Source organism: Nilaparvata lugens, chromosome 10, assembly GCF_014356525.2.
Source record: "Nilaparvata lugens isolate BPH chromosome 10, ASM1435652v1, whole genome shotgun sequence".
In the NCBI taxonomy this organism is placed as follows: Eukaryota; Metazoa; Arthropoda; class Insecta; order Hemiptera; family Delphacidae; genus Nilaparvata; species Nilaparvata lugens.
This window is the reverse complement of record NC_052513.1, coordinates 13,245,890-13,271,714: the sequence shown is the minus strand read 5'-3', so window position 1 is coordinate 13,271,714 and position 25,825 is coordinate 13,245,890. Positions and strand designations below refer to the sequence as shown.

General features: G+C 33.9%; 1 protein-coding gene across 1 annotated transcript in view; it reads right to left on the bottom strand.

Annotated features, from left to right (window-relative positions):
* Positions 1 to 25,625, bottom strand: part of LOC111063129 (sodium- and chloride-dependent GABA transporter ine) — a 52,369-nt gene extending 26,744 nt beyond the window's left edge. Inside the window, exon 1 of the mRNA XM_022350818.2 lies at positions 23,929 to 25,625. Within this exon, the coding sequence (XP_022206510.2) occupies positions 23,929 to 24,509 (581 nt within the window). The 5' untranslated portion in view covers positions 24,510 to 25,625. The remainder of the gene's footprint in view (positions 1 to 23,928) is intronic.
* Positions 25,626 to 25,825: the final 200 nt, after the last annotated feature.

Genomic DNA, 25,825 nt, shown 5'->3' with positions numbered 1-25,825 from the left:
TTGGAAGTGAAAAAATATGAATTTGAGATGCATTTGAGTTCAAAGCTCTTAAAGTTTTGAGATATTTCACTGTAAAGATTTATCAAATCATCCCCAAAACAAAGTATTAATTTTAGAATGAGGAATGATTAGAATTCAATAATTCAAAGTGAAAATATATAGTTCAGTGTCCAGTTTCTAAGTAGGAGAGTGTTAATATTATCACAGAATAGTTCTTATTTATTCAAGTTTTGAGTTAGTTATGTAGACAACCTGCTGGAGGATATCTAGATTGGCTCTTGGAAGATCTAATTTCATTTACGATAGTAAGAGCTGTTAATCTACAGTTGAAGGAAGTGAAGCTCCTGTTCAGTCACTTATCTAATCAGACAAGAAACTGTAAGACATCCTTGTGCCACGCCTGGCACAAGTGGATAAATGTCTATGCAAATCAGTCAAGGCAACCACTCAATAGTTCATTTACTCCAGTTTCTGTAGCAAAATGTGTAGGCTTGATCATATGAGAAAAATTCTATTATGAACAAGATACATAGACGAAGAGGAAAAAATATACTACATTACGATCCTAGTTGGGTTTATTTTTCATCCTGACAGGATGCATGATATGAAACAAAATGTGTCTTAATTTATTTCTGGGCTCGATCAATACTACTTCATGATTCCTTGAAGAGAAAATGCTATAGGCTAGGTCTTTCTATTTCCGATACATTCTCATACAATACAGTTTTGAAATCAAGATAGCTTCAGGAATTTTTTCACGGTAAAGTTATGAGTTCTTTTTTATTATTATAAAAAAATTACTAGTACTCTCTTCATATTTTTGTGTATAATTAAACGTGTTTATATGAGAAATTTAAAGAAGGTAATTTTGTATGATAATTGAAAGTTCAATGGAAAATACTCTATTGGTATTCGTTTTGATATTTTCTCGTCTCAATGAAGACAGTAGATAATTTATTTTTAATACAATTCCTAAAGTATTGTGAGAACCAGATTTAAGGAATCGATTCTCTTGAATACCGTAGTCGACGTTATCGTGGAGAGTATAATGATTTTCTTTATAGGCCTACTATGAACGTAAGAAGAAAGATTTATTTATAGATGAGAAATAAAAATAGAGTATTGATGTGGCCTTAAGTTTATCACCAAGTCGAATCTGATATAAACATTTTTATTACTCTTTATTGTTTCAGTTTCTGCATCATCAAGCAGAATAACCGATCTTTCCAATCCATAAATGTTGCGAAATTATTACTTCACATGATTTACATTAATAATGAAAATCTCAATAATGAAAATCTTGTTATACTGCTCAATAAACGAGAACTGAGATACTATACACACCAAAGTCAAGGTCTTCTTATATGAGAAAACCTTTTTCAGTTGAATCATTCGATCATTATTTTCTAGAAAAAATATTTTTGATTATTGCTCGTCTATTCTTGGCGCGAAAAATTTTCTCAATTGTGAAGATACTCATGCGGTATATTGTCGAGTGAGATTGAGTTTGTGTTGAGCTGTATCATCCAGCCGTGTAATTGGTGCAAATGATACGTTCCGAGTGTAGCAATTGTTACAAAATCTTTTCTTTTTGAGAGGAGATGATCTGTCGAGATGTAACATTGAATAGGAATCAGCACTCAAGGTCGATTGGGCTTAAAAGATTGTCTATAGTGGTAGGTTATAAGCTGGTCTTCGATTCTTCTCCTCAGGTTATTCACAGTGCGGGTTATTTTCTTTTTTTGTAGCGATCATTTCACCCTACACACTTCTCGGTGCATTCAGTCGTATAGTCTCTTGCTATTTTCACAAACCAGTTTTTTCCAATCAAGAAATTTCTTCGATGACTCATTCTCAATATATTATAATTCAGAGGGCTTTGCATGACAGATCACTCAATCAATCAAAATTTTTTCTCTTAATTTATTCTTTATGTTTCTTCTTGACTTTCCACAAAGTAAGTGCTGCAAAACATAGAGCTGAATTTGGAGAAGATTGCAATTTATTATAAATCAATATTTATGATTTATTTCATCTTCAATATTGGAGACTCTGTTAAATTTCAAACTTATTGAATCCTGTAGCACTCCATCGGATAGTTCTATTCCATTAATAATGCATAATCCTGTTTTTTTACAAATTCTATTACCGTTCAATATTACCGTTATATTATTACCGTTCAATATAATACCGTTCAATATTCAGTACCTAACCCATGAGAGTATAAAATTATGGAAATTCTTCTTATAAATTGAATCATTCATGAAAATCTTTCTGAAAGATCACAGATTCTCTCATTTCTATAGAATCTTTCAATAATTTCATTGAAAGGGATTCCATTTAGATTCCACCTGATCTTAAAATATTCAGTAACACATGAGAGTGTATGAGATTCTCTCAATACAACGAATTAAATCATTCATGAAAATCTTCTAGAAAAATCGCAGTTTCCTTATTTATTGAAAATCGACCAATAGTTTTAACAAAAGATTTTTCATTAAAGAAATTCATTGATTCACTAGGTCCTCCTGTCCATCACTGGTAAATTTAATTATTACGGAAAAGTAATATTAATTTCTTGATTTGATAAATTTGAATAGGTGATGTTTTACTGTTCCAGCATTTCGTAATTTTCCAACTATTATTAGAGCTGAATGGGAAAAATAAAATGTGACAAAGGAAGAAATAATTGAGAGGTGATTGGAGGCTTACTGAAGTGGTTTTTATTACCTGCAAGTGATAAAATCTTGAATAATTTCATTTTATTGACACATTATCAACCTACAGAATAATTATAAATCGTGTCATAATTTTGCATGTATGCTATAGATTGAAATGTAGAACGCGCTGTTACATTAGAACTTGAAATATAAAAAATCGTAAATGAGATGATTATTAGTGATGGAAAATGATAAGCACTTCTAAAAGTGGGATTATCACATTCATATCTCATTTTAACAAGTACAGGCGATTATAATCTTCCATTATTTTACAAAAACTCATGAATTATTATATGAAGATATCTATTGCCTCAATGTGGAATTGTTTCAATCAGAGTAATTATAATTTATCTTCAATCAGTGGACCATATCTATACAGCAGTTGATCAAATCTACTGCATCAAAGCGGATTGGAAGAACATCCTTACATCCCATTCTCTCTGCACTGATGTCGGATTGAAATTAATCTCTCTTGATGCAACATTTCAAATATTCTCTGACGATTTATACTTTATCAACATAAATAGAGATTATTCTACAATTTGAAATTGGAGTAACTATAGAGATGATAAACAGAGAGTTTCACAATGTTTGTTCCTGTGTAATTGTAGGGTTTTCCAAATATAATTAAATTAATTTCTTACATGCTGAAATAGTTGAAATACTGTATTATAAAATGACGGAATCTGATAGTGAAAGTCCATGAAATACCACATTATCATTGACAAGGAGCTCCACGAATACTAGAATGCAGTTGTTGCATTTTTCATTTTTATTTCTCTCAGATAACTACTGATAAACCTCTGCTATGGTTCAATTGATTTCTGGTAATAGAGTGAGAAAAATCAATTCTAATGAGAGTTTAGAGTGGAGCACAGGCATACGTTCAGCGATACAGAATTGAGAAAAATCTAGCACAATATTAAACACGAAAAAATTGATTATGATTATTCACTTTTATTAATACTCTATTTGACAGTTGATTGACAGGTCTATCAGATAATCTCATGACATGGAACTCAAATTTGACCTCATGACTTACTAATAGATGATGCATAATGCAAATAATAATCAATCATTATTATTGAAAAATTTATAGTTCTAGAAATTAGCTCATAAATATTATGATCTTTGCCCGTCTGTAATTGGTCAAAGGAGCTGAATCATATTTTTTTCATTCACATGAAAACGTTTCCATTCATGGTTCAGGTCTTATCAATATTTTAAATGAAAAAACCTGATTATCAATATTCAATTTTTAAAATGAAAAAACCTGATTGGGTGATGGATAATCTAACAGTTATGATCTCCATTCAAGCTTTAAAAATAAATATTACTGCAATAAATTCTCTAGTACGTAATTAATGAGTTCATCGATATTGTCTATCATTACATTATTGAAATATGACTTACATTATTGGTGGAAGGTTAATTGATCGTTAAAATTGAAAATATAAGATTAATTAAAATTTAATAAACTTGGCATCTGACAGTGAATTCCGGAATACAGTGTTGCAATCAGTTTGATTCTTGATAATTCATAGAAAAAGGCTCTTTCAGTTTTCCAATCAATTAAATAAGTCCAATCAGAAAAATATTGTTTGTCAGGAATTTAAAAAAATACTCACGATTAAAGAGAGAACTGGGAAGCAGAACTTCAATTTAAACCGTAGAATAACATATTTTATTCTTCTTTATCACAAACCCAACTCAGGTTTGTGATATTTGGTGTCAAAATACAAGTATTCCACTATGCTGAACTCACAGCCACAAGCGACGATTGCTTTGTTCAACCTTTGCTGTCGCCTTATTGGCAGTCAAATTCAAGCAAGACTTAAACTCTGCAAAAATATATCACAACCCTCTATTGAAACATCTTACATGTTGACGCAGTTATTAATTTTTTCTCAAAATACAAATAAAATTTTGGTCACTAATGTAATCTTCGTTTTGAGGCAAACAGCATGTGATTTAACCGAATATTATGGTATCAGTGACTCTCATTAGTTTGCAAAAGTTTTTCAAGAATTTATTATGGTTTTCGTACGATATCATGCACATGAAACAAAATAATTCCTCTTAGATGAGAGTGCGTCAGACAAGTTATAACAATACGATATTGTAGATTAGTACCAATCATGAGGCAAGAGACTATTCACATAATTATTACGTATCTCGAAAATCTTGAGCAAACCTCAGTGAAACAAATGAGCTGAAAGGTGGAGGAAATACCTTACATTTTTCGCAGACATGAGCCAGTAACATAGAAGAGAAATTTGAATAACAAAGCTTGGAATAACAAAAGAAGAATGTCAACATAATCGAAACGAGTGACAGGTCACGTTTCTACATTTGTGACAATTTTGACTTATGCTAATCACAGGAATACCTACCATGTTTTGCTGTAGCAGAAATATTTTTGCTTACCTATCAGGTCCTGATAATCAGGGCACGTGTGTAAAACGTAGAGGGAAGTGAAGTATTAGTAGTGATTCAATCGTCCACGACCTATCAGGAAGAATGTTGTTCCATATATTTGATTTTGATCTGACAGATTGTCTTTTGTTCATTCAGATGATGCACAATTATACGCAATAATCATTCTAATTACAGACCAATACATATAATATAAAATTCAAATTGGACCTAAATTGTGTGGGCAACATTCCCTCCCAGAAACGCAATTCAGAGCTTGTCATCCATCTCTACTTTATTTCCGAATAATTAAGGAGCAATTTCGCTTGGGTGCGAATTCACTGGCAATTTATCAACGACTTCGGAATGCTCCCATTTTGTGCCAAGCCTCCTCTTTAAGAAAACACATAAATCTTCGATCGATGATTGCGTTAATTGCTTTATTAGAATTCAAAAAACATCTGTTAGCTTGTACCTGACATACCAATATAAATTTATAGATAAAAAGGCTTACACTGAAACTGGTTAAGCAATCTTGCGGCGTTATTTTCTCTTGTACTAATTTCATTCTGAGTTCATGCTTGCACATTCTCAAACCTTGAACTTATCTTACTTACTTCTTGTGTTATGTATGTACTGTCTAAATTTACATAGTAATAACTTTCCATAAGATCATGTTCTATGCAAATTTATCAGCTTTGCACCGCCGTAATTTATTTTATAACATGGCAAATTCCTGACATAATGTACACATAAAACTTGTTTTTAAAATCATATAAATCAAAGCAATCAATAAATCATCGCCCAACTGAAGCCTTGTGTTGATGTCCATAAAAAATCAATTGAAGTAGGTGCGAACATGAGCTAGTCTACTTTGGATATAATTATTGCTATTCAAGGGAGGATGAACATCTGTGACTATTTTCAAGCCCATATTTCAAAGCAAACAACAAAGATGCTATAGACACCACATGAAAAAGTATTTCTAATGTTGAAAATCACCATTACCTCTACTAAAAATTTTTTTTTAAATGCGTTGTAGTGAGAAGTAAATTGGGATCCATGATTGATGAATTCACAGGTTGCATGTTTTATTGAATGATAGTGATGATTTTTGAGTAATAATATGGGTAGCTTTTATTTTGAATGATGAGCAAAAGAATAAGAATATCTGAAGATCCACCAGTTGAAAAAAGCCTAAAATGGTAATTCTCTAAAGTCCTGCAATAATACCATTGCTAAAAGTGAGAATTCTTCAAAAACAGTCTTAGAACTCTCTACAATAGCTCACTACAACTTCAAGAACTCTCTTATTCTTTTATAGTTATATAAGTAGCTTATCAAAAATGAAAATCTGTGAGATCGATTCGTTTTGTAGAGTAAACGTCATTGACATGACCATTTCCTTGGAATTTGGCAGTGCTATGAAACAAGACGAAACTGATCTTCTAGAATTGCTATGATTAAACTAGAGATACCGTTAGTTTCATTAAGGGGTTAGTAGTTAAGTAAGATTAGTAGGTTAAAAGTAACCGGGTCAGGTTGTCATTCATTTTCAAAGCTGCATGATTGACCGCTGAGGCCTACTAACTTATATAAAGCCTATACTTGACTGCATGTAGACTGACACAACCTTGATGAGAGCAGAATGGCATTTGCATGAGAATAGCCGTCTAGTTAACGAAACACTCCTGCGACTCTCCGCATTTAGATGCGGAAACCATTCATCATGGTATTCAGGCTCTTCACATGGTATTCACTTGAGAGCTCGAAACAATACATCTCCATGAAAAGTTGAAAGAAACTGCTAAACGTATGGAACAATGGAAGACGATGAGAGAAAATGGTATGGGAGAAAAGCTGCTGAGAAAAGAGAAAGGGTTGAAAATGAAGAGGTAGTAGAAAAAGTAAGGGAAAATAGTAGAGAAGATGTAAGGATCAGATGGGAGAGAATTTGGGAGAATAGAAAAAGAGAGAATTATGGTAGAGGAGCTGAGGAAAGATGAAAGAAGAAGTAGATAGGAGGGAAGAGGAGTGAAGCTGTGAAAATGGATTAAAGAGAAATCTGGATGAGACTAAGGTAAACTGAGAAAAACTGGAGAGAAATTTAGTTAGATAAGGATGGATAAAAGGAGTGAAGGGAATAGTAGACGAATAAATATAATATAATACCAGAGGAGGTAGATTGATTGATTGATTGATTGATTTTTATTATGACGTGAAAGTGGAGAGAAAAGGTGATTTGAGAAGGATATATTATGGTATGCTGAGTTGAAGTTACAATACAATGAATGGGATGAGAAGAGAAAAAAGTGGAGAGATAAGGAATCAGAGAGGTAAGATAAGAAAGGAGAAGAAGAGAAGAGAAAGTAGAAGAAAGGAGAAGAAAAGAGAAGGGGAAAATTGAGAGGAAAAAGATGATAGGAGATTAGAGAGAATACAAGGAAATGGAGAAGAAAAATCGGTTAAGAATAAAGAAATCAAATGAGGAGCACAAATGACTACGATAGTATAAAGTTGGAACACCGATGAAGCAGAACAAAAAGAAAAATCATCATTTCTCATTTTCATGAGAAGGAAAATGTCGATAGACTGTTGTAATCGAGATTTGAGAAAATTGGAAAATTATTCAAGTAGCTTCATATCTATTGAAATGTGATTGTTTCATTTATTTGACTAATGCATTTCATTTTATCAACTGTTACTAATCATAATTTATTGCACTCAACTAATTGATTTGAATGTGAGATCCAATTCTATTGAATCCCCTTTTCTCAATCTCGTTCCATTTTCTACGATATGTTGAAAACGAAAAAAGTTCACCTTGCATTCAATGATAAGATAATAATTGAAGTGCTTTGTTATTGATGATTTGCACAATAAAAAGTATTGATTCACTTTGATTCATGATATCAGTCAATGAGAAGTGTTTTAAATCCAAGTACAGTTTGATTGTAACATGTAACTCTCATTCCAAAGTTGAACGAGTATTAGCAAAGTTGAAGTGTACATTCCAGTCAAATTAATAGTTGTTAAAACAACTGTCAATTGCGCATTGGTGATAACTGTCAAATTCAACTCAAAACACTACGATCATGAAAGCTAATAGCTGCAATAATTCAACACTCATAGTAATGCTGCAATATGTGACAGAGTTTGAGAACAATAACAGCTAAGTAAGGTTGACAGGTATTCTATGTCATTCTGTAGACCACTTAAACATTTGAGTATCCTTCAAAGTTGAACAGAGAAAAATTCACTGAAAAAAGGTCAGAGGATGGAAATGTGTAAGCTCTCCTGCAATAAAGAACGTATAATAACTTTATCAACGCCTTTACTATGACACAGTAGGTTATGCAGTTTACTGCAACAGGAAACCTACATTCATATCCGTTCCAGCTTCCTATGCTTATTCTGGTAACATTTGGCTTCTAAATGTGAAGGTTCCGGTGTTATGAGTTACTAGAACTGTCCAAGGCTTGTGCAAACCTACTGGAAAATAAGACAGCATGAATGTAGGATACATGTATCTATTTATTTTGAACTTGGCTGAAGTTGTCTAGTCGTCCAGGCAATAGAATAAACACTAGACACTAGATACTAGTGAAGAGAGAAAGATAACAACAATTGAATTCGTGGATTTGAATTATCGTTCAATGAAGCTTATAACCGGTAGAACCAGCTTCCTGAACTTGTGTGTATACAAGTGGAATGAATTAGGATTTGAAGATGAAAGAATAAAACAACCTTTGCTAGTTTTGGAAGGTTTTTGTTCATTGTGTCATGGCCAATTATTGAGAATTTGGAGTCCGATTTTTTGTTTTTTCCAAGTAAACTTGAATAGTAGATTGGAGAGAATAGTTGTGAGATAGCTTCAGGGTTCTATCGCTTAGTTAATTACGTGTCAGCAAACATTTGAATTTTTGGCTTTCGGGAATTTCGGTGATCTGATAAAAGTTCATGTTTCTATTTTGTGATTTCAATTTATGGATTCGTCATGCAATAGAACCAGAATTAGAGGATTGAGTTACAAATTGTGTCAAATTTCCTGTTTCAACGTGATTTTCAGATGAATGACATTCCAGAGTGGAATGAAATATCAAAGAATGGAACTTTCATTGAGGTAATTGAACTCTCGCTCAAGGCTGCTGAGAACGAATTTTTCGTCCATTTTTGGAGAGAGTGGGCGTAGAGTATAGGTAGGCTATATCTAACCAAACTGTTGTGAAAAATAAACAAGACTATTAAACTCTGCATCTTGCAGTCGATTTCATCCCATCAATAAGTGGGATTCTAAGAAAAAGGATGGGATACCATTGCATTAGCTTAGCATAACTTTGGTCGGTTATGTGGGTTTAGTGTAGGTTTAGCCAAAACGGCGGGTCCAAAACAGATCAATTATTGGCACGAAAATAAATCAAAACTGTCAAATTATTAAATAGGTGGTCTTGTTGAAAAAAGCAAGGTTATTGACCAGGACGTAAATTAAATGTTCACTTCCAGCTAATTGATGAGCTGAGTGCACGTTTGTTGGAATCTGCCCAACACCTTACAAGAAAAAATGAACCGCCTCCGAAATTGATAGTTTTTTATGCAATTCCACAAACATATTAGGTAGTAATATAATATAGTAATTATAAGAAATGGGTTATTGATAGAAGGGATAATCCTTATTAGTGAACTTTTAAATGCAACCACCTTATTTAGAGATCTTGCATCTCCGATTTCTAGAAAAAGATTCCCAATTGTGAGCATGGGAAATACAAATATAAATTCACGCATCGGCTTGTGCGTCGAGAATGGCTGATAAAATTATCCACATTTCTCTCTCTCAATTTTTAAACGTTCTCTCTACAGTATTATCAGTTTCTCGCTAATCTCTGAATTATATTCTCATTTCAAAAGTTAAAATTATTGTTTCATATCGTGAGGTTGATCTCTCTCGAGCTGTTTTCTCATGTATCCTGACGTGCAACCTGACCTCTTGAACAACGATGCAGAGTTTTTCCTATAGCCTACTTTGGCCTATACAATAACTTAAAACCAAAACTGTATTATGCTATAAATCGCATCTCTTGAAAATTTCAACAATACTGTTTGAGGAGTAATTTCCCTAAATTGAACATTCCAGCTTCCTACAGTTCAATATAAATTATAACCAATTATCTTATACTTCCTCAAACAAGAAATGATTAGAACTTGACGAGAAAATGGTACTAACTGAAATTTCCAATAAAATTTATCGACTGGAACATAGCTCTAGATATAGAATGAAAATGCAATTGCAACTCAATAAATTACCGTAATCGTCCACCAATCACTGACTTTTAATATCGATACCTGCATTTTACACTGGTTGAAACCAGATAATGTTCTGATAATACCAGATAATGTAATTTCTTATTGTTGAGGCATTAATATTTATTACTATTGTGCTCTCAAACAAGTTGTCTTGTTCCCAGAGACAAGCTAGTCTAGTAGAACAATTATTGAATTGTTATATGGTTCTGAATAAAAGTCAAAGTACCTTATATATCTATGTACCTCAGGCACCAGGAAACTAGATACCTTATATATACACTAGATAAAGTATAAAAACGTACTTTCGGAAAGTTTGTTTGTAAGAGATTTGAGGAATAAATTTGAAACTCCTGGTCTGAACTCAATGTTTCCGAAGTGAACTAGCGACTGTATAGAATTTGCTATTTTTATGGTGATAATATGGTGAAAAATATGATTATATTGGAATAAAAACATAAGAAAATATGAATTATAAAAATAAATATTCTAAGAAGTATATAAAGGTAATAAAATATTTTATAAAGTGTTTAAAATTTTGTATCCTCTATAAAATATCAAACTCAAGAGTTTGACCCACTCCAATTCTCACCAGTGATCTGAAAACCAACAAACAAGAATTATGATGATAAAGACAGGCTAAGTCACGGGCTTGCATTCATGTAGATTTTTCCTTGCCCTTCAACTAAACGGGATTACCCTCTAAATAGTTGATATCCTCAGGTTAAAATCGATTTTCCGAGAAAAAAAAAAGATGGATAAAACCAGAAACAAATAATGAAATATCTTAATTCTATGATAAAATTGTTGGAAGGTTATTAATAAACGATGACTCCACTTCTACTATCAGAAGTATTTTTTCATTTCTATCGAAAACAGGTAAAGTGCGTTAATAACTCAAAATTCCATGACAAATCAAACCAGGAGGAAATGTTCGACTTAGAAAGAAGTAAGGTATTTACGATACCCAAGTCGCAAAATTGAAATTGTTGTAGTATTTTGATTGTGACTCTCTCTCTACTTCTGTTAATTGATATTCGAAATCAAATTCTCTGAAATTATATTTTATTGATTTAAGAAGTGACCAAGTTGGTAATTCCATTCTTTCTATGAATGAAAAAGGAATGGAACAGGAAAGATGATGAAACATAAGTGAACTAGACAACCTGATTCTAAATTGGACCTAGCAGCTTCAGAACTCTAGACAGGTTCGATTTTATGAGCCGTTAAAGATTTAATAGTCACAATAACTTCTGGTCATAGCTGCGTAATTTACAATAATAAGAGAGGGTCGAATCGAATTATATTCACGGTCAAGGCAAGTATCAATAAAATCGTTAGTACTACGAGTTTGAAGAATAACAGAAGCTTTTAAGAACGCCTACTGCAGAAGTTTTAAATTTGCAGCATCAGCACTTTTTTCCATTATTCAATACCTGTAATTAAAATGGCGAGCTAACTTTGCAAGATGATAAGCTACGAGGATTGGTGACCAAAGTAATTAACTGAGACACCCCACGCAAAAGAAGTAAGGTATTTACGATACCCAAGTCTCAAAATTAAAATTGGTGTAGTATTTTGATTGTGACTCTCTCTCTACTTCTGTTAATTGCTATTCGAAATCAAATTCTCTGAATTTGACCGAATCATTCGAGGCTTATCGAATCTTCCAATCTCAAACAGCAATGAACGATATTTCTAATGATTTTATATTTCCAATTATAATCTCTTCATCAGATGAACCACCAGAGTGGATTGGTAGAATAATGGAATCTATAAAATTAAACAGGTCCACTGTGATCATATTTTCATGTTCAGTGCACAGGTAGTTTTTAGATTACTTTCTGCACAAAATAAACAAGCTATGTGAAATATATTCTGACACTTTATAAATACAAAAGTTGCATTAATAGATGAACAAGGCAATTTGAAGAATGATAAGCAAATATATTTTAAACTTGAATGCTAATTATACTAGAAAGTGTCGAATAAGTTCTGTTTTTACAATTATTATTCTACAATATCTTGATGTTATAATGAAAATACATAATCGTCCTGAGATCTAGTTAACCAATGCTAAGCTATTTAAATGAAGCTTATTTCAATGATACAGTTTTTTTCAGTTTCAAAAGCTAAATGGGATGCTTTTTATCTCTAAAGTGTTCGTTCTAATTTTCACACTTATTATTTCTCTCGAGAGCTACTTAATTTGAAATCAAAATATCAGTGGAATAATATAAAATCATGAATGCCAACTACTTTGCAGTAATTTTAATAGTACAGGAAAATTATGAATGTGATTTGTACGCACTATGAACTACCAAGTGAATCACGTGTAACTTGGTTATTTGTAATACATAGGTACAATCGACTAATCGAGTGATACAATAAATTGTACTTCATTGAGACTTTGTCTATGTAGCCTATGAACAGCGTTGCACTAGCCTATTTGTTGCATCAATCTAGCAATAGTGCAGTGAACAGCGGTAGTATTTTGAAGACTGAGTTGTTGGCTGCTTTGGGACTTTTGATGCAATGCGAGGTCAAATTGTGAACTTAATCGAGACTTCACGTAGTGACGTATGATTGAGGGAGAGAGAATGAGGAGGTCGAATTCTTGGCAATGTTTGACGGCTCTTCTATTCTCTTGTGTCTTGTGACAACATTAGAAGCGTGTTTAAGGTACATCTTAACTAAGTCTCTTGTCTCCTACTATTTTCGAGAGATAATATGTAAAAAAGATACGATTAACAGTAATTTGAGTTCGAAAAGACACGGGTTCTTTGAAAGTGAATTTCGAAGCATAATCATTCCCTAAAAACTCTGAAGACTTCGATTTTTGATTTGTTGAATTGTCACAAGTATTGTTTCGTCAATATAGATCTATGTATTCAAATCGATATTTCAGTTATTGTGAAAAAAGGAGTTTTGTCTGGGCTACTGACTATATTAATGTTTTCTATATGCTTAGAATGCAGTAACCAAAATAAATCAGTATCCTTATAAAAATAGTCAATAACCTAATAATTAATTGGTAGTAATCTTAATAAATGAATGAAGTCTATTAAAATTTGAATGACTATTTGATGAGTATCCTTATAAAAATAATCAATAACCTAATAATTAATCGATAGTAATCCTAATAAATGAATGAAGTCTATTAAAATTCGAATGACTAAAACCTGGAATACATGTATCTATTTTTGTAAATGAATGAATTCTGTTTCAACTTAGAAAACTGTAACTTTATGACCATGCTTGGTTATCTTGAAAATGAAATCGTACGTTTCTACTTTTAATACTAATTTAAAGTTGTTTTGCAATTATTGAAGTAAGGAGTAAATGCTAAGACATTATCGACATCTTTGATATTATTTGGAAAACCTTGTACGATGAGTTGATAGTGATAATTCAATTCAATCCCTGCTACTGAAAGCGCAATACTTCTTTGTCATCACATGGAATGATAATAATTATCTATTTAAAATTTAAATGAACAGGTAGAATTCTACTTGATTTTGACTGATTTCCTCCTTTTTTATCGACTTGTCTTTCTCTACATGGGTTCTAATATCTAATGAGAGATATATTATTCATTTCCAAGAATGCTGAATGATAGATGAGCTGTTGAATTTAACACATTCAACATCTGCACAAAAGTGACAAGCTAAATTGGTAGCTTGAATATTTAACGACTGCACTAATCAATCTTGTAGCTATCAATGCACCTGATCAAACTTTCAAAGGCAAGATTGATACTCAAACCCACAGTAAGCCTTGAAACGATTTTCAATGTTGGCAACCGAGAAAACACCTATTAATCCTTCAAAAAATATCATAGATCAGTAAACGTTTGATAAAAGACGATTTATTCAATTGTCATTGGGAAAATCTTCCTCATTCAGCAATCAGATAAAAAATCGTTCCCAATAAGACAATGCAGATAGTTTCTCCTTCTCAATGCATAATCCTCCTCCAATATTGTGAAGTGTATCATCATCCCTACTCGAATACACTCCTGTAGGCTATATGAGCCTTTCACAATCCACTTGGTACATCAATTAAAAAAAGTAAATTCGTATGGCTTTTGTTGGTGGGGAGTCCCATGCGGGAAGGTCCCACCGCCTGAATATATAATTTAAGCCATCAATGGGCCTTACGACTGTCACACTTCAGCCGGGACCGACAGTTTAACGTGCCCATCCAATAACACGGGAGTGATCTGGTTAAAAAACTTTTGGTTGTGAGAGGGTTTGAACCCGGGATCTCTATGCTGCTACGCAGGCACTCTATCCACTAGACCACGGATCACTCCAGGTACATCAATTAATTCGCCATTAATAAGTTTCCGGATTGGATGGATACTCAAGGTTCATTTCTTGAACTATTCCTTATGTTCATTTCTCCCAAGCAATTGAATGTGGAGTCGAGAATCATCAATAATGAAGAATCAATTTTATTGGGCTAGCATGATATAAATGATCATGTCACATGCTCAAGCACCTGCTAAAGCTGCGTACACATATTCGCGCTTCCAACCAGCACCGAGCACGCTCCTCCCTCGTACCGCCCTCGTACCGCCCTCGTACCACCATCGAACCACAGTCGCACCGCCCACGCACCCATCATGAACGTTATGGAAGATGTTAGATCTTCTCGCGTTCCCCGGTTGATCATCAATCGCTCTGCTGGAGTGACGTTCGGTTGCGGAGCAGAGCGAAAGTCTGTACGCACCTTAAGAGCATCTGACATCATTCTCCAATAGCATCTCTCTCAAGTATGGGTGTGTAACTCAAGTGTGTGTGTGTGTGTGTATGTTTCTTTCTTCCTTCTTCTATTTCTCCTTTTTTCTTCTCTTTCTTTCTTCATGCTTCCCTTACTTCTACCAGAATAATCTTTGGATTTGGACTGAACATTCTCCACTGTATTCACTTTTCACTTCTTTCTCTTGCTTAATCTCCTTTTCTGAAACTCGAAAGAAATAATTCCAGTTTTATTTTTCATTTGGAAAGGTTTTTTCCCTTTTTCATTTTATTATTATTGTTAATTTTTTCTCTTTGTTAAAGCTATTTTGTTTTCTTTAACTCTGCTTTATGGTTTATGATGTTTATATAGTTATACCTGTAACTTTGATTGTATGAAGGGTTAAGTGAAGTATAAGAGAGGTTAGGCTGCGCCCTAACTTCACCCTCCTAGACTTTTGATGAAGGCAGCGATTCAATTCAATTCAATTGAATTCTCACGGCATCTCTTGAAACAATAAAAACTCATAATATCATCATGTTAATTCAGATTGGAACAAGAGGTTTGAGGAGCCTCGATATAGAGCACAAAGTTTAGTATACTAAACCTCTCAGTTCTCAATCAACAAACATTCTTTGCAGACATCAATATTGAATCCATGTAATATGTTTATCCATTAACTTTAATCTCTGGTTATGATGTTCCGTCTCAATTGAAATATAGCATTTCAATAAGCAATAAGTTGTAGGGAATTATATTACCGCCAGTAATTGATGGCTACACCAGAATCCAAGGCATGGAAAGAGGATATAAGCAATACTCTCACGTAGAGTATTGGAGTACATACTTGAAGCTTCAAGACCAGTTCTGTTTAGTAAAAGTTTGGCAGCGGCAGGCAGGAGGCAGGACAGCAGTTGCGTGCTTCGTGATGTTAATTAGTATCGCACAACGTCATCCAGTCAGTCATTAAATGTTTTTAGAAGTGGACCGTCAGTTGCATGGTTTCGGACCTACTACTGTACTACCGCACAAGGTTGCCGTTCTCAACAATGGCCGACCACTGGAAGCTATGCCAAAATTTCAATGACAGGAAATAATTCGAGTCAATTGTACAGAGATTAGAATTATGTCAAATGGGTACTTTGATGATACATGAAATGCCAATGCCAGAAGATAATTCAAATTTATTGAGATCAGAATAAATCATAATGTGACCAATAGTAGGACTGATAACACTTGCTTGGTAAATAGCTGGGTCCCACGCACTGGAAAAAATGTGACATCGATGTGCTAAACCTCCAGAAAAAAGTAACAAGACAGACATCTCGCAAGAAGGAAGAAGATGAATTGATTTTCGATTCCAATTTGTAAAGAGAAATTTTGATAAAATTCTGATAAGAACTGTCAGTTCCTGAGTGGAAACAACCAAGGAATCAAGATCGGTTTTCAAATCTCTGGTGCTCAGGTCTCAATGGCGCAAAAGCTGAGAGCTAACCATAGCAAAATTAGGTCGAATAGTGACAGGTATATTATAGAAGTTTTCTGGTCGTAATTGGATAATTTACCAAGTTAAGTCTATTTATAAGGGAAATAATTTCGAAAGAATGAATTCTAGACGTTTTCCGTTTGCAATATGATGCATCGATCGTGGAGGATATTGAGGAAAAATACGTTCGAGTTTGAAGTATAATTATGGTTTTGTACTAGAGGTATTATTTAGAGCTGGCTCACATCATTCATTCCTTCGAAAATTATCTTTAGAGCCATAATATTAAATTTTTATTTGGAATGTCGAATTAATCCAATCATTACATGGAAAATTTGGATTTCATCATTGGTTATTGAGTTTCATGTCATTGGTAATGACATAGAAATTATTGAAAATATCAAGCAAGCTCTGTATTGTTATTAAATTACTGAAGAACATAACAAACTTGAAATTTCATACATTTTGCTACTCACTAGATGTATTTCGACTGTGTGTGATTTATACGGTCTCTTGTGCGATATAACTGTTCTGTGGATGATAAATAACTAAGTTTTCAATGGATAACAGTAATAAAAAGTGATCTCCAATAATTTCACGTTTTCCCTACTTCATTTCCTCGTTAGAAACTGGAGCACAACACATTCCTGATCATCATCCTACGTACTCGTTGAACTTCTATAGTGTTGATTTCTCGATTTATGTTAGATTCTTTTTCCTCAATAAACTTAGTTGCATCAAATGATATGTCACTTCTAACAATATATGATTGAAACAACCAATGCGTTGATGACACTTTCAATAAACATTTAAGATTTAAGGTAACTGAGTTTTGTCTAGAATATTATTGTCTCAACACAATACTATTGAAGCGAAATACACTTGAAGCTGTTTGATATTTTGATTCAGAATAGATTTCTCAAATCGTATTATTTGTAATCGGACTAATTATTGAATCATATTCGTAGTAATTGAATCTATTTCCAATCTCGTTCATAAATTTCTTATCAAAACCGCGGTTTATTCCACTATTCTCCCTTCCCTTGATTTGCCCACGAGAATAATGGAAATTAATATTGACTTTATCTGGGACCTTTTAAAAGATTTGCTGCCAAAATTTCCATACAAATTGAAATAGAAGCTGTTAGCATGTATGTGCTACATACTTAATTCAAAAGTTTTAGAGTTTTATTAGTTAATTTCACGGCTGTTACTTGGAGGCACAACCTTGTTAGTGACTGAGTGGAATCACATCGCTAATGACTTGGAAACACAAATATTTCCTCTCATTACAAAACTGCTAATAGAAATTTCTGTCACCCGGTGAACTATTTTTAAAAGTGCGAAACTATTTTAGTATGACAGTGGTTGGGACAACTTTTAGACTGCCTTTGAATTGCTTGTTGATCGTTTGACAAAGTTTATATCAAGCTTCGAGCCTTTCTCAATAATCAATACCAAACTCATCAATTATCTCTGAAAGCCAGAACAATAAATCCGTAGTGGAACAACTATTTAATTTCAAGAATTGATATAATCTTTTTTGGCAGAATATCCTACTAACAAATCCACTCCTTTAAATAAATCATGAACTGGAAAGTTGTTTTCTCATTAAAGTTTTGTTTTAGTGTTTTACACGAAATAAGGGTGAATGTGATTGATTAAACTTGTAGCTATATAGGACATGGAAATTCAAACTAATTTACCGGGATAAATGAATAGGAAAGCAAACTGCTATTAGGAAAAGTAATTTCCTGTAAAGAAGTACGCTAAAATCTCTCCAAAATAATGTGGGGAATACTCTATTTGTTTTAAAATCAATTTCAATGTAAAATCAGATATCTAGAGAGTTTTCTAGAGACTTAAACAGCCGAATAAACGATAAAAGACAAATATTTGAGTTTTGGCTGTAGAGTTTTTTCAAATTATTGAAAAAGTCTGTGCCCCATTAACACACTTATAATTAAACTGAAACTTCTATCTTATCACGTTTAATCAATAATTAAATGAATATTAAAGTTCACTGGAATGACTGATCACATAAAACCCTCAACCTACTTATTCTCAATCAATACCTTACTACATTTGAATTCCTCAACTTAATCTATATATAAAATCGAAATGGCACTCTCTCACTGACTGACTGACTCACTCACTCGCAGAACTAAAAATCTACCGGACCAAAAACGTTCATATGTCGTAGGTATTTTTCATTTGGCCCTTTAGAGGCGCACTAAGAACGGATTTGGAAAAAATTCCAAAGATACGCACAAAATCTGCGTTATTCCAGCGTTTTTTTAGCGTTTTCTCAGCTTTATCGAAAACAAATGAGCAGAAAATGTTCAAATTTAGTACAGAAGCTCAGCTAGAGTGTAAAAATATTGTGTTAGAAGGAATTTGCAATAACGCCCAAAATTAGCGTTTTTTTGCTTTTTCTCAGATTTATCGAGAACAAATTAATATAAATTGTTCAAATTTAGTACAGAAGCTAAGCTAGGGTGTAATCTATCTATCTAGCGTATGGCAAAAGACACAATTAAATTCTAATAGTAAAATGGGATGGATAAAATTATATACCACATTTATGTGTTCATATATCAACAACGAATGGATTCGTCTCAGTCATATATTTTAAAACTATAGGCAAACATTTAATACATTTAAATAAGCTATTGATTCTGGTGTGGCTAACAGGAAATCGTCAGGTCCACCCGTGTATGCTGTTCTTGGGCACTCTTGGACGATGTACGTCACTGTCTGAACAGCACCACACTCACAAAATGGTGTTGTTGCCTTGCCCCATTTATGCATAGCATAGGCACATCTACCATGTTTGGTACGAACTCTGTTCAGCGCTGACCATAATCTACGTGGTAGATCAAAACCTGGCGGCTCTTGGTTGATACAAGGGATGGAATTGCTTTGTTTTGCAGACCATTCTTGTCGCCAGGACTCAGTCAAGCTGAATCCATCATCCAAGGCAGCTAATGCAGTACTGGTCGGAGGCTTCCTTGATATTAAGCGGCTTTGATTGACATCATCTACATCCTCATGTATTGGCAGGTTTTGCTTTTGCTGAATTTTGTGGTACTCTTTCATGAGTGCATTCATGCGTCGGAGTTTCGGTGGTGGAATGTGACTGACTCAACACTGGTAGCCATTCTGTAGGGGTGGACCTGATAACACCAGCAATCATTCTCATTGTAATAATGTTGTGTTATAAGGAATTTGAAATAACGCCAAAGATACGCCCAAAATCTGCGTTTTTCCAGCGTTTTTTGCGCTTTCTCAGCTTTATCGAGAACAAAGGAACAGAAAATGTTCAAATATACTACAGAAGCTCAGCTGGGGTGTAATAATGTTGTGTTAAAAGGAATTTGAAATAACGTAAAATATACGCCACAAAATCCGCTGATCTTATTTTTTGACGATCCAGTCGGGGGTCCAAGGGGCGGAGCCCCCTGGCTAGACGGATATGGCGAGCGAAGCGAGCCTGACGGCTAGTATCTTTATAGGTTCAAGTTCAATGTTTCTGTATTCTACTGATGGAAAAACCCTATAATATTATTCTATATTGAAACTTATTTTAACTTGAATTTAAAAACTTGTGGATATGCATCATGAACGAAGAACATAATGTAATCTTCCAATTATTCAAATACCTCTCAAAATAATTTTGTAAAATCTTAAATCAATTAATTTTCCACTTCTGTTGTAATCTGAGAAATGTAACTAACAATACCAAAACAAGATACAGTCGAGACAGAAGATGTGATTCAAAACTGACGTAATTTATTATCTTTGAAGGCCACAAACTAGTTGAACAGTAGGTGCATATCAAATGCAGACTGTAACTCAAAGAAATTGAGCGAATTGTTACGACCGTTTCACATTTGAAATGTGCCAAGCTATTGATTCAGATCATTACTTCGAAATTGTTGCTATTCAGTTGATGCAAATTGAGCGAAGGTGATGTATATGTGACTGTTCAGCTTGCTATTTCGTATGAGAATTGAAAAATTATCCATTTCAGAATGAAGCGTTTGTACTATTTGGTTGGGAAGTAAAAAAAGAAAAATATATGAATAAAAATATATGCTAATTTTTGGAATATTGTAGATATTCAATCACAAGTGGAAACTTTTTCAATTCATCCCATAAAAAATGTGTGAAAACAATTAATCTAAAGCATGAAGATGCGATGAAAATTTTGATGAAAAATGAAGATTGTGAAAACTGCGGGCTGTAATTATTGTATAGAAAACAATATACCAATTTTATGGCTTTTTTCTATTAGAAATTTAGGTACTGATGAGGTTTTTCATTGTGGGGAATAAGCTTTTGAAAAGGGATTTTATAACTCGATAGATGCGAAAACTCTGTTTCTCTGTTGTAGTCATAGAATAACAACAATATCGATACATTAACAAACAACAATATTGTAACTTCTTTCCGAGTGACCAAACTAATCTATTTCAAATTAAAAATACCTTTACTATTGTGGTATTCCAAATTTATAATGTAGTTTTGTAATGTTTCTATGATAAATTATTTCCAGCATAAATGATGATTAATGATAGACGTTTCACGGTCCACTTGACTCCACGTAATTAAAATACCTTTTCATTTCTGAGTCTGCGATCATGATTACTAGATGGTTATGGTGGTAAGGTTGCCGACAATGGTTGCAAAAAATAAAACATTTCTCCACAGACAGGATACATTGTTCAGTTTTATGGCCTCATTAATGGTAATCACCTCGGCTGGGAGGTCGATCTGTTTTGTTTTGTTCTACAATTTTTATTTAAATCTCAGACAATAGAAACAAAATTTATTGTGGTATAATTTCGACAACAAATTGATATTTATTTACTAAATCTTGTTAATTATTATGTGAGCTGAAATTGATTGCTTGCAATCATTACCTATCCGAAAATGCTACTGTATGCGCACATTCATTTCCGTTTTATATCATCATGGAGTGCAATCTGTCTAATCACTGAACCGAGTCACTCTGGTTTATGGCCTCGAAAGAGTAACTCATCACTACACAAACCAAAGTTACGCTACTATACAATAGTTCAAAGTGGAAGAACTACAAAATATATTGAAATGCATCTTGTATCTACTTTGATATATATTCAGAAAATTTCATATCATACAAGAGCATGATTTTATCGCATTTTCGAAGTGATTTATTAAATGGGAAATAATACCACTCTTGGGCTATGGTTTGTCTACCATCAAATAAGTTTGGTGGATGAAGAAATAATTTGGGAATTCACATACTTTGCCAAGATCTTATATTATAAGTGGATTAAAATTGCTTTCAATAGAATGGGTATTAACTATCTTCATTTTCATCTTGTTTGTTATTATTTGGAGTGTATTGCAATCAGTTTTTGATAAAATGAGAAAAAAATTAAAATGTCCAAGCCTAGTCAAAGTAGAGCAAATTCTATTGAGAGAAGAGAAACATACAGTATTGAAATTAGTAAATCCGAGCAAGGATAATAGACTATTGACTATAGACTATTGTTGGAATTTTGCTGGATATTCTGGATTCAATAAATCCATAGTATCAAATTTATTCTATTGCATTTCGAGACTTCAATGGAGAATTTTACCAATTTTAATATTATTGTGTTTCACGTTGAGAAGTTGGATTTGGATTGGCTGAATTCATTAAAAATTCTTAGTATTCTTACGTGAAGTACCCGTGTACAAACAGAGTAAAAAGCATAATTGGCGAAATGGAAATTGGTGCATTTAAGTGAAAAAGCTTAATTGTGGTTTGCTAACAAGATGCAGTAACAATCTTGATAATGATGGGAGAAGAAATATATGATTATCACCAACCGATAATTTTCAAAATTATCCTGTAATCAATTTCAAATACACTCAATGTCCTTGACTGATTACAAAGAATTCCATGCGATATTTCTTATGATCAATCAATTTTCAATTAATTTGTTGACTTACTAGTCAATTTTATTATTTATTGGACTAACATCATTATAAGATATTGAATACAACATTATAAGCTGTTATAAATCAAGTTTATGAACGAGTACCCAATGGATTGCTCTGGTTTCTTCGGAAGCAACAGGGAAACAGAGAGAGTAAATATAAATTCTCCTCTGCAGGAATAATATTATTAGTATTATTTTATCAATATATTTATAACTTTTATAACAGTATAGCCTGTATTAGATATTTTGAACCTGTCTGAATAATTTCCATAATATAATATTGAATAAACTTGTCAGATTATTTCAAATTTCCTCAATGTTTTATCTTCAATACAAACCAACTCACAGATAATCAAAAATATTGTTCAATTCTTACCATGAAGGGATTGCCTTTGCTTTTGCACACTGATGACTGGATATCTTTTTATTAAACAATTCTATTTTCTTCAATTCCTGAATCGTTTTCTCCCCAAATAATTTTATATTTCAATGAAACTGATTGTCCAGTTCTGGGAGGAAAATGTATAATGCGGGATGTGAAGGAAGTGTGGAATATTTTGAAAAATCATCTCATTCGAAATATTGAATTTGGTAAAGTTGGTTTTGATAATTGAGAAGACACATTGATATTTTCTTTGAAAGACTTTCGTTATGATTAATCCAATTTCACAGGTAGTATCTATTTCAAACCAGAAATAAAAACAACCAGCATCTTTGATTATAATTGAAAGGTATTGAATTACTGTGGATTGTATCAACACGTGGTGGTAGGCTTAATGGAAATATTACGTACACTGAAGAAGTAATAGAATAAAAACATTGAATAGATCCTTGAAGGTTCGTGGTCAACATAATCTTCGATATATTTTCATAGTGTATCAAATTATATCATTGGAAAATAAATCATTGTCAAGATTGATTCTTCAATTCACATTTTATCGATGATATAATTTCAATTAATATAGATGTATTGTTGAGAAATTTAGTTTTTGTTATTTCCTAATAATAAGGAATCAATAAAGATAGAGAGAATGTATAACAAAACACAATACCGTACAGTTTTATCGAAATAATCTCACATATATCTGGTCTCCTGAGAATTTTAATTGAATTACGTTGCGAAACGTTTTATTAGAACATCTATGAAACCCACAAAATTGACGAAAAACGTGTATTTTCTAATTCGACTGGACAAAACGTAATGTAGCTTTTACTGTATGTAACTTTTATAGTTGACATTAGGAACTAATGGACAAGAGCTGCATGGAAATGAGAATATGATAATGGAACTCACGTGGTAGGATTGGCAATGTTGAGAAGTTCTGAAGGTGAAGTGGGCACTCGTCTGATGGTCAATTTCTTGCCGTCAGTTGATCCCATTCCTATGGAAGCCAGCGATCTAACTGAAACCACATCCGAGAGAGGCTTTATGTGAGGATTAGCACCGAGATCAGGCATGGCTATCGAAGCCCACGATCCGTCGTGATTCTGGAGCGACTTTAGGCTGGGAGGCCTCAGCCCCGTACAGCTGCGAGCCATTTGCGTTTTCCTAAGCTTGCTGGAGGTGGTTCGCCGCGGTGGCGTCGATTTCCCGTCACTGGAGTCGCTGCTCGTGTTTCCCACCTGGATTTTCACATGATTACGAGATCCATCGTTGCTGCGGCCGGCTGGTACGATGATGATTTTCTGTCCAGGGGCCAGAAGACGCTTTTCACTCTCGAGAACTTTGTGTGCCAGAAGCGCACCTCCGGTCAACCGATGTGGAACACCGTTTTTGCTCTCAGGTTTGCTAGCGACCGGAGGCAGACCTGTCAGATGCGATTCGGCTGTTGACAGCTTGGCACCGACTGAGTTGCTATTGGACACTAGTGCCATGTTGATCACACGTCCGGTGCGTGGGGTGCACAAACTAGCTGTAATCGAGCAGACGTCGGATGAATGACAACGAGTCCGTCCAACGGATGGGATGAATGCTAATGCTAAACAAGCGAATGGATATCACGCGAAATGAGTGCAGAGGATGCAAAGATGGTACACACAAACTGTCACTAGTAATTTAGGAAGATATTACTGAAGATTGCACCAACACTCTTGTCACTACTTGTTACTCGGCAAGATATCACTATCTCAGTTGCTGCCAAGTATTATAGACTACACTAACGATATTCTCGTCTCATGTTATAGAGATGAATTAAACTATTGCAGAGTTTGGAAGAAAGTTTTAACACTAATTACTGTTGATTGTAGTTGTGAAATAAATGCAGAGTAATAGAGCACTTGTTAGAAGTGATATGAAGTCTCTACACAATATTGATGCAGTCTATTTGTGAAAAATATAAACAGATAAATGAACAAGACTATACATTTGCGATTCTACTGGAAAGTGTCAGCTTGTTGTTGGTGGGTAATCAACTTTTACTATCACTATTAATATTTATGGGGAATAAAGTATGAGTGTTAATAGAAACCTTGCAGATTGTACCATTAATAGGTTATTTCTAGCAAGTGGAAAAGGTGGGAAAGTTGCAGAATATATGTATGTGTTAATATAGCTGCTCCTTCTTCAATGCACTTGTATCTTACTAAATTGAAATAGTGAAACCGTCTAAATGTCTTCAAATTGTAGTAACTATCAGTCACTAATAATTTCGAAAAGTGCAACAGTCGCAGAAGATGTTCAGTAGCGTTCTGCTCGCTGTTCCTCACAATGGTTTCTTCATATCTTCGTCACTGTCAGCTGAGCTGTTGTCTGAGGTGCTGAGTCGGGAGCACACTGAGCTGGTCGTCATGGCGATTGTGATGTTGTGGAAGATAGAACCCGCAGTTGGCGAACACCGCATGATGACCACTGATAAAAAGACGCCAACCAACTACACTCGCGCACCGCTTCCACTACAAAACTGAACAGCTATTTGGGAGTTGATAAGAGAGCGCGGGCACTTGCAATCGCGTGCGTGCGAGGACAGGTGGCTGCGGATATACTAGCGATGTCTGGCGGGTTCAGTCGGCAGCAGACGACTTTCATTCATTTCGGAGCGGATTCGGCGCCCGCGGCCTGACGAACAAACGAAATTATCGCGAAAAACAACGCGGCGAGTAGAAAGCAGAACAGTTGGCGGTGAGCAGCTAGCTAGGATGGACTGATGATGACTGAGCTGAACCCAATCAAGCCTACACGTCCTAAAGTGTGG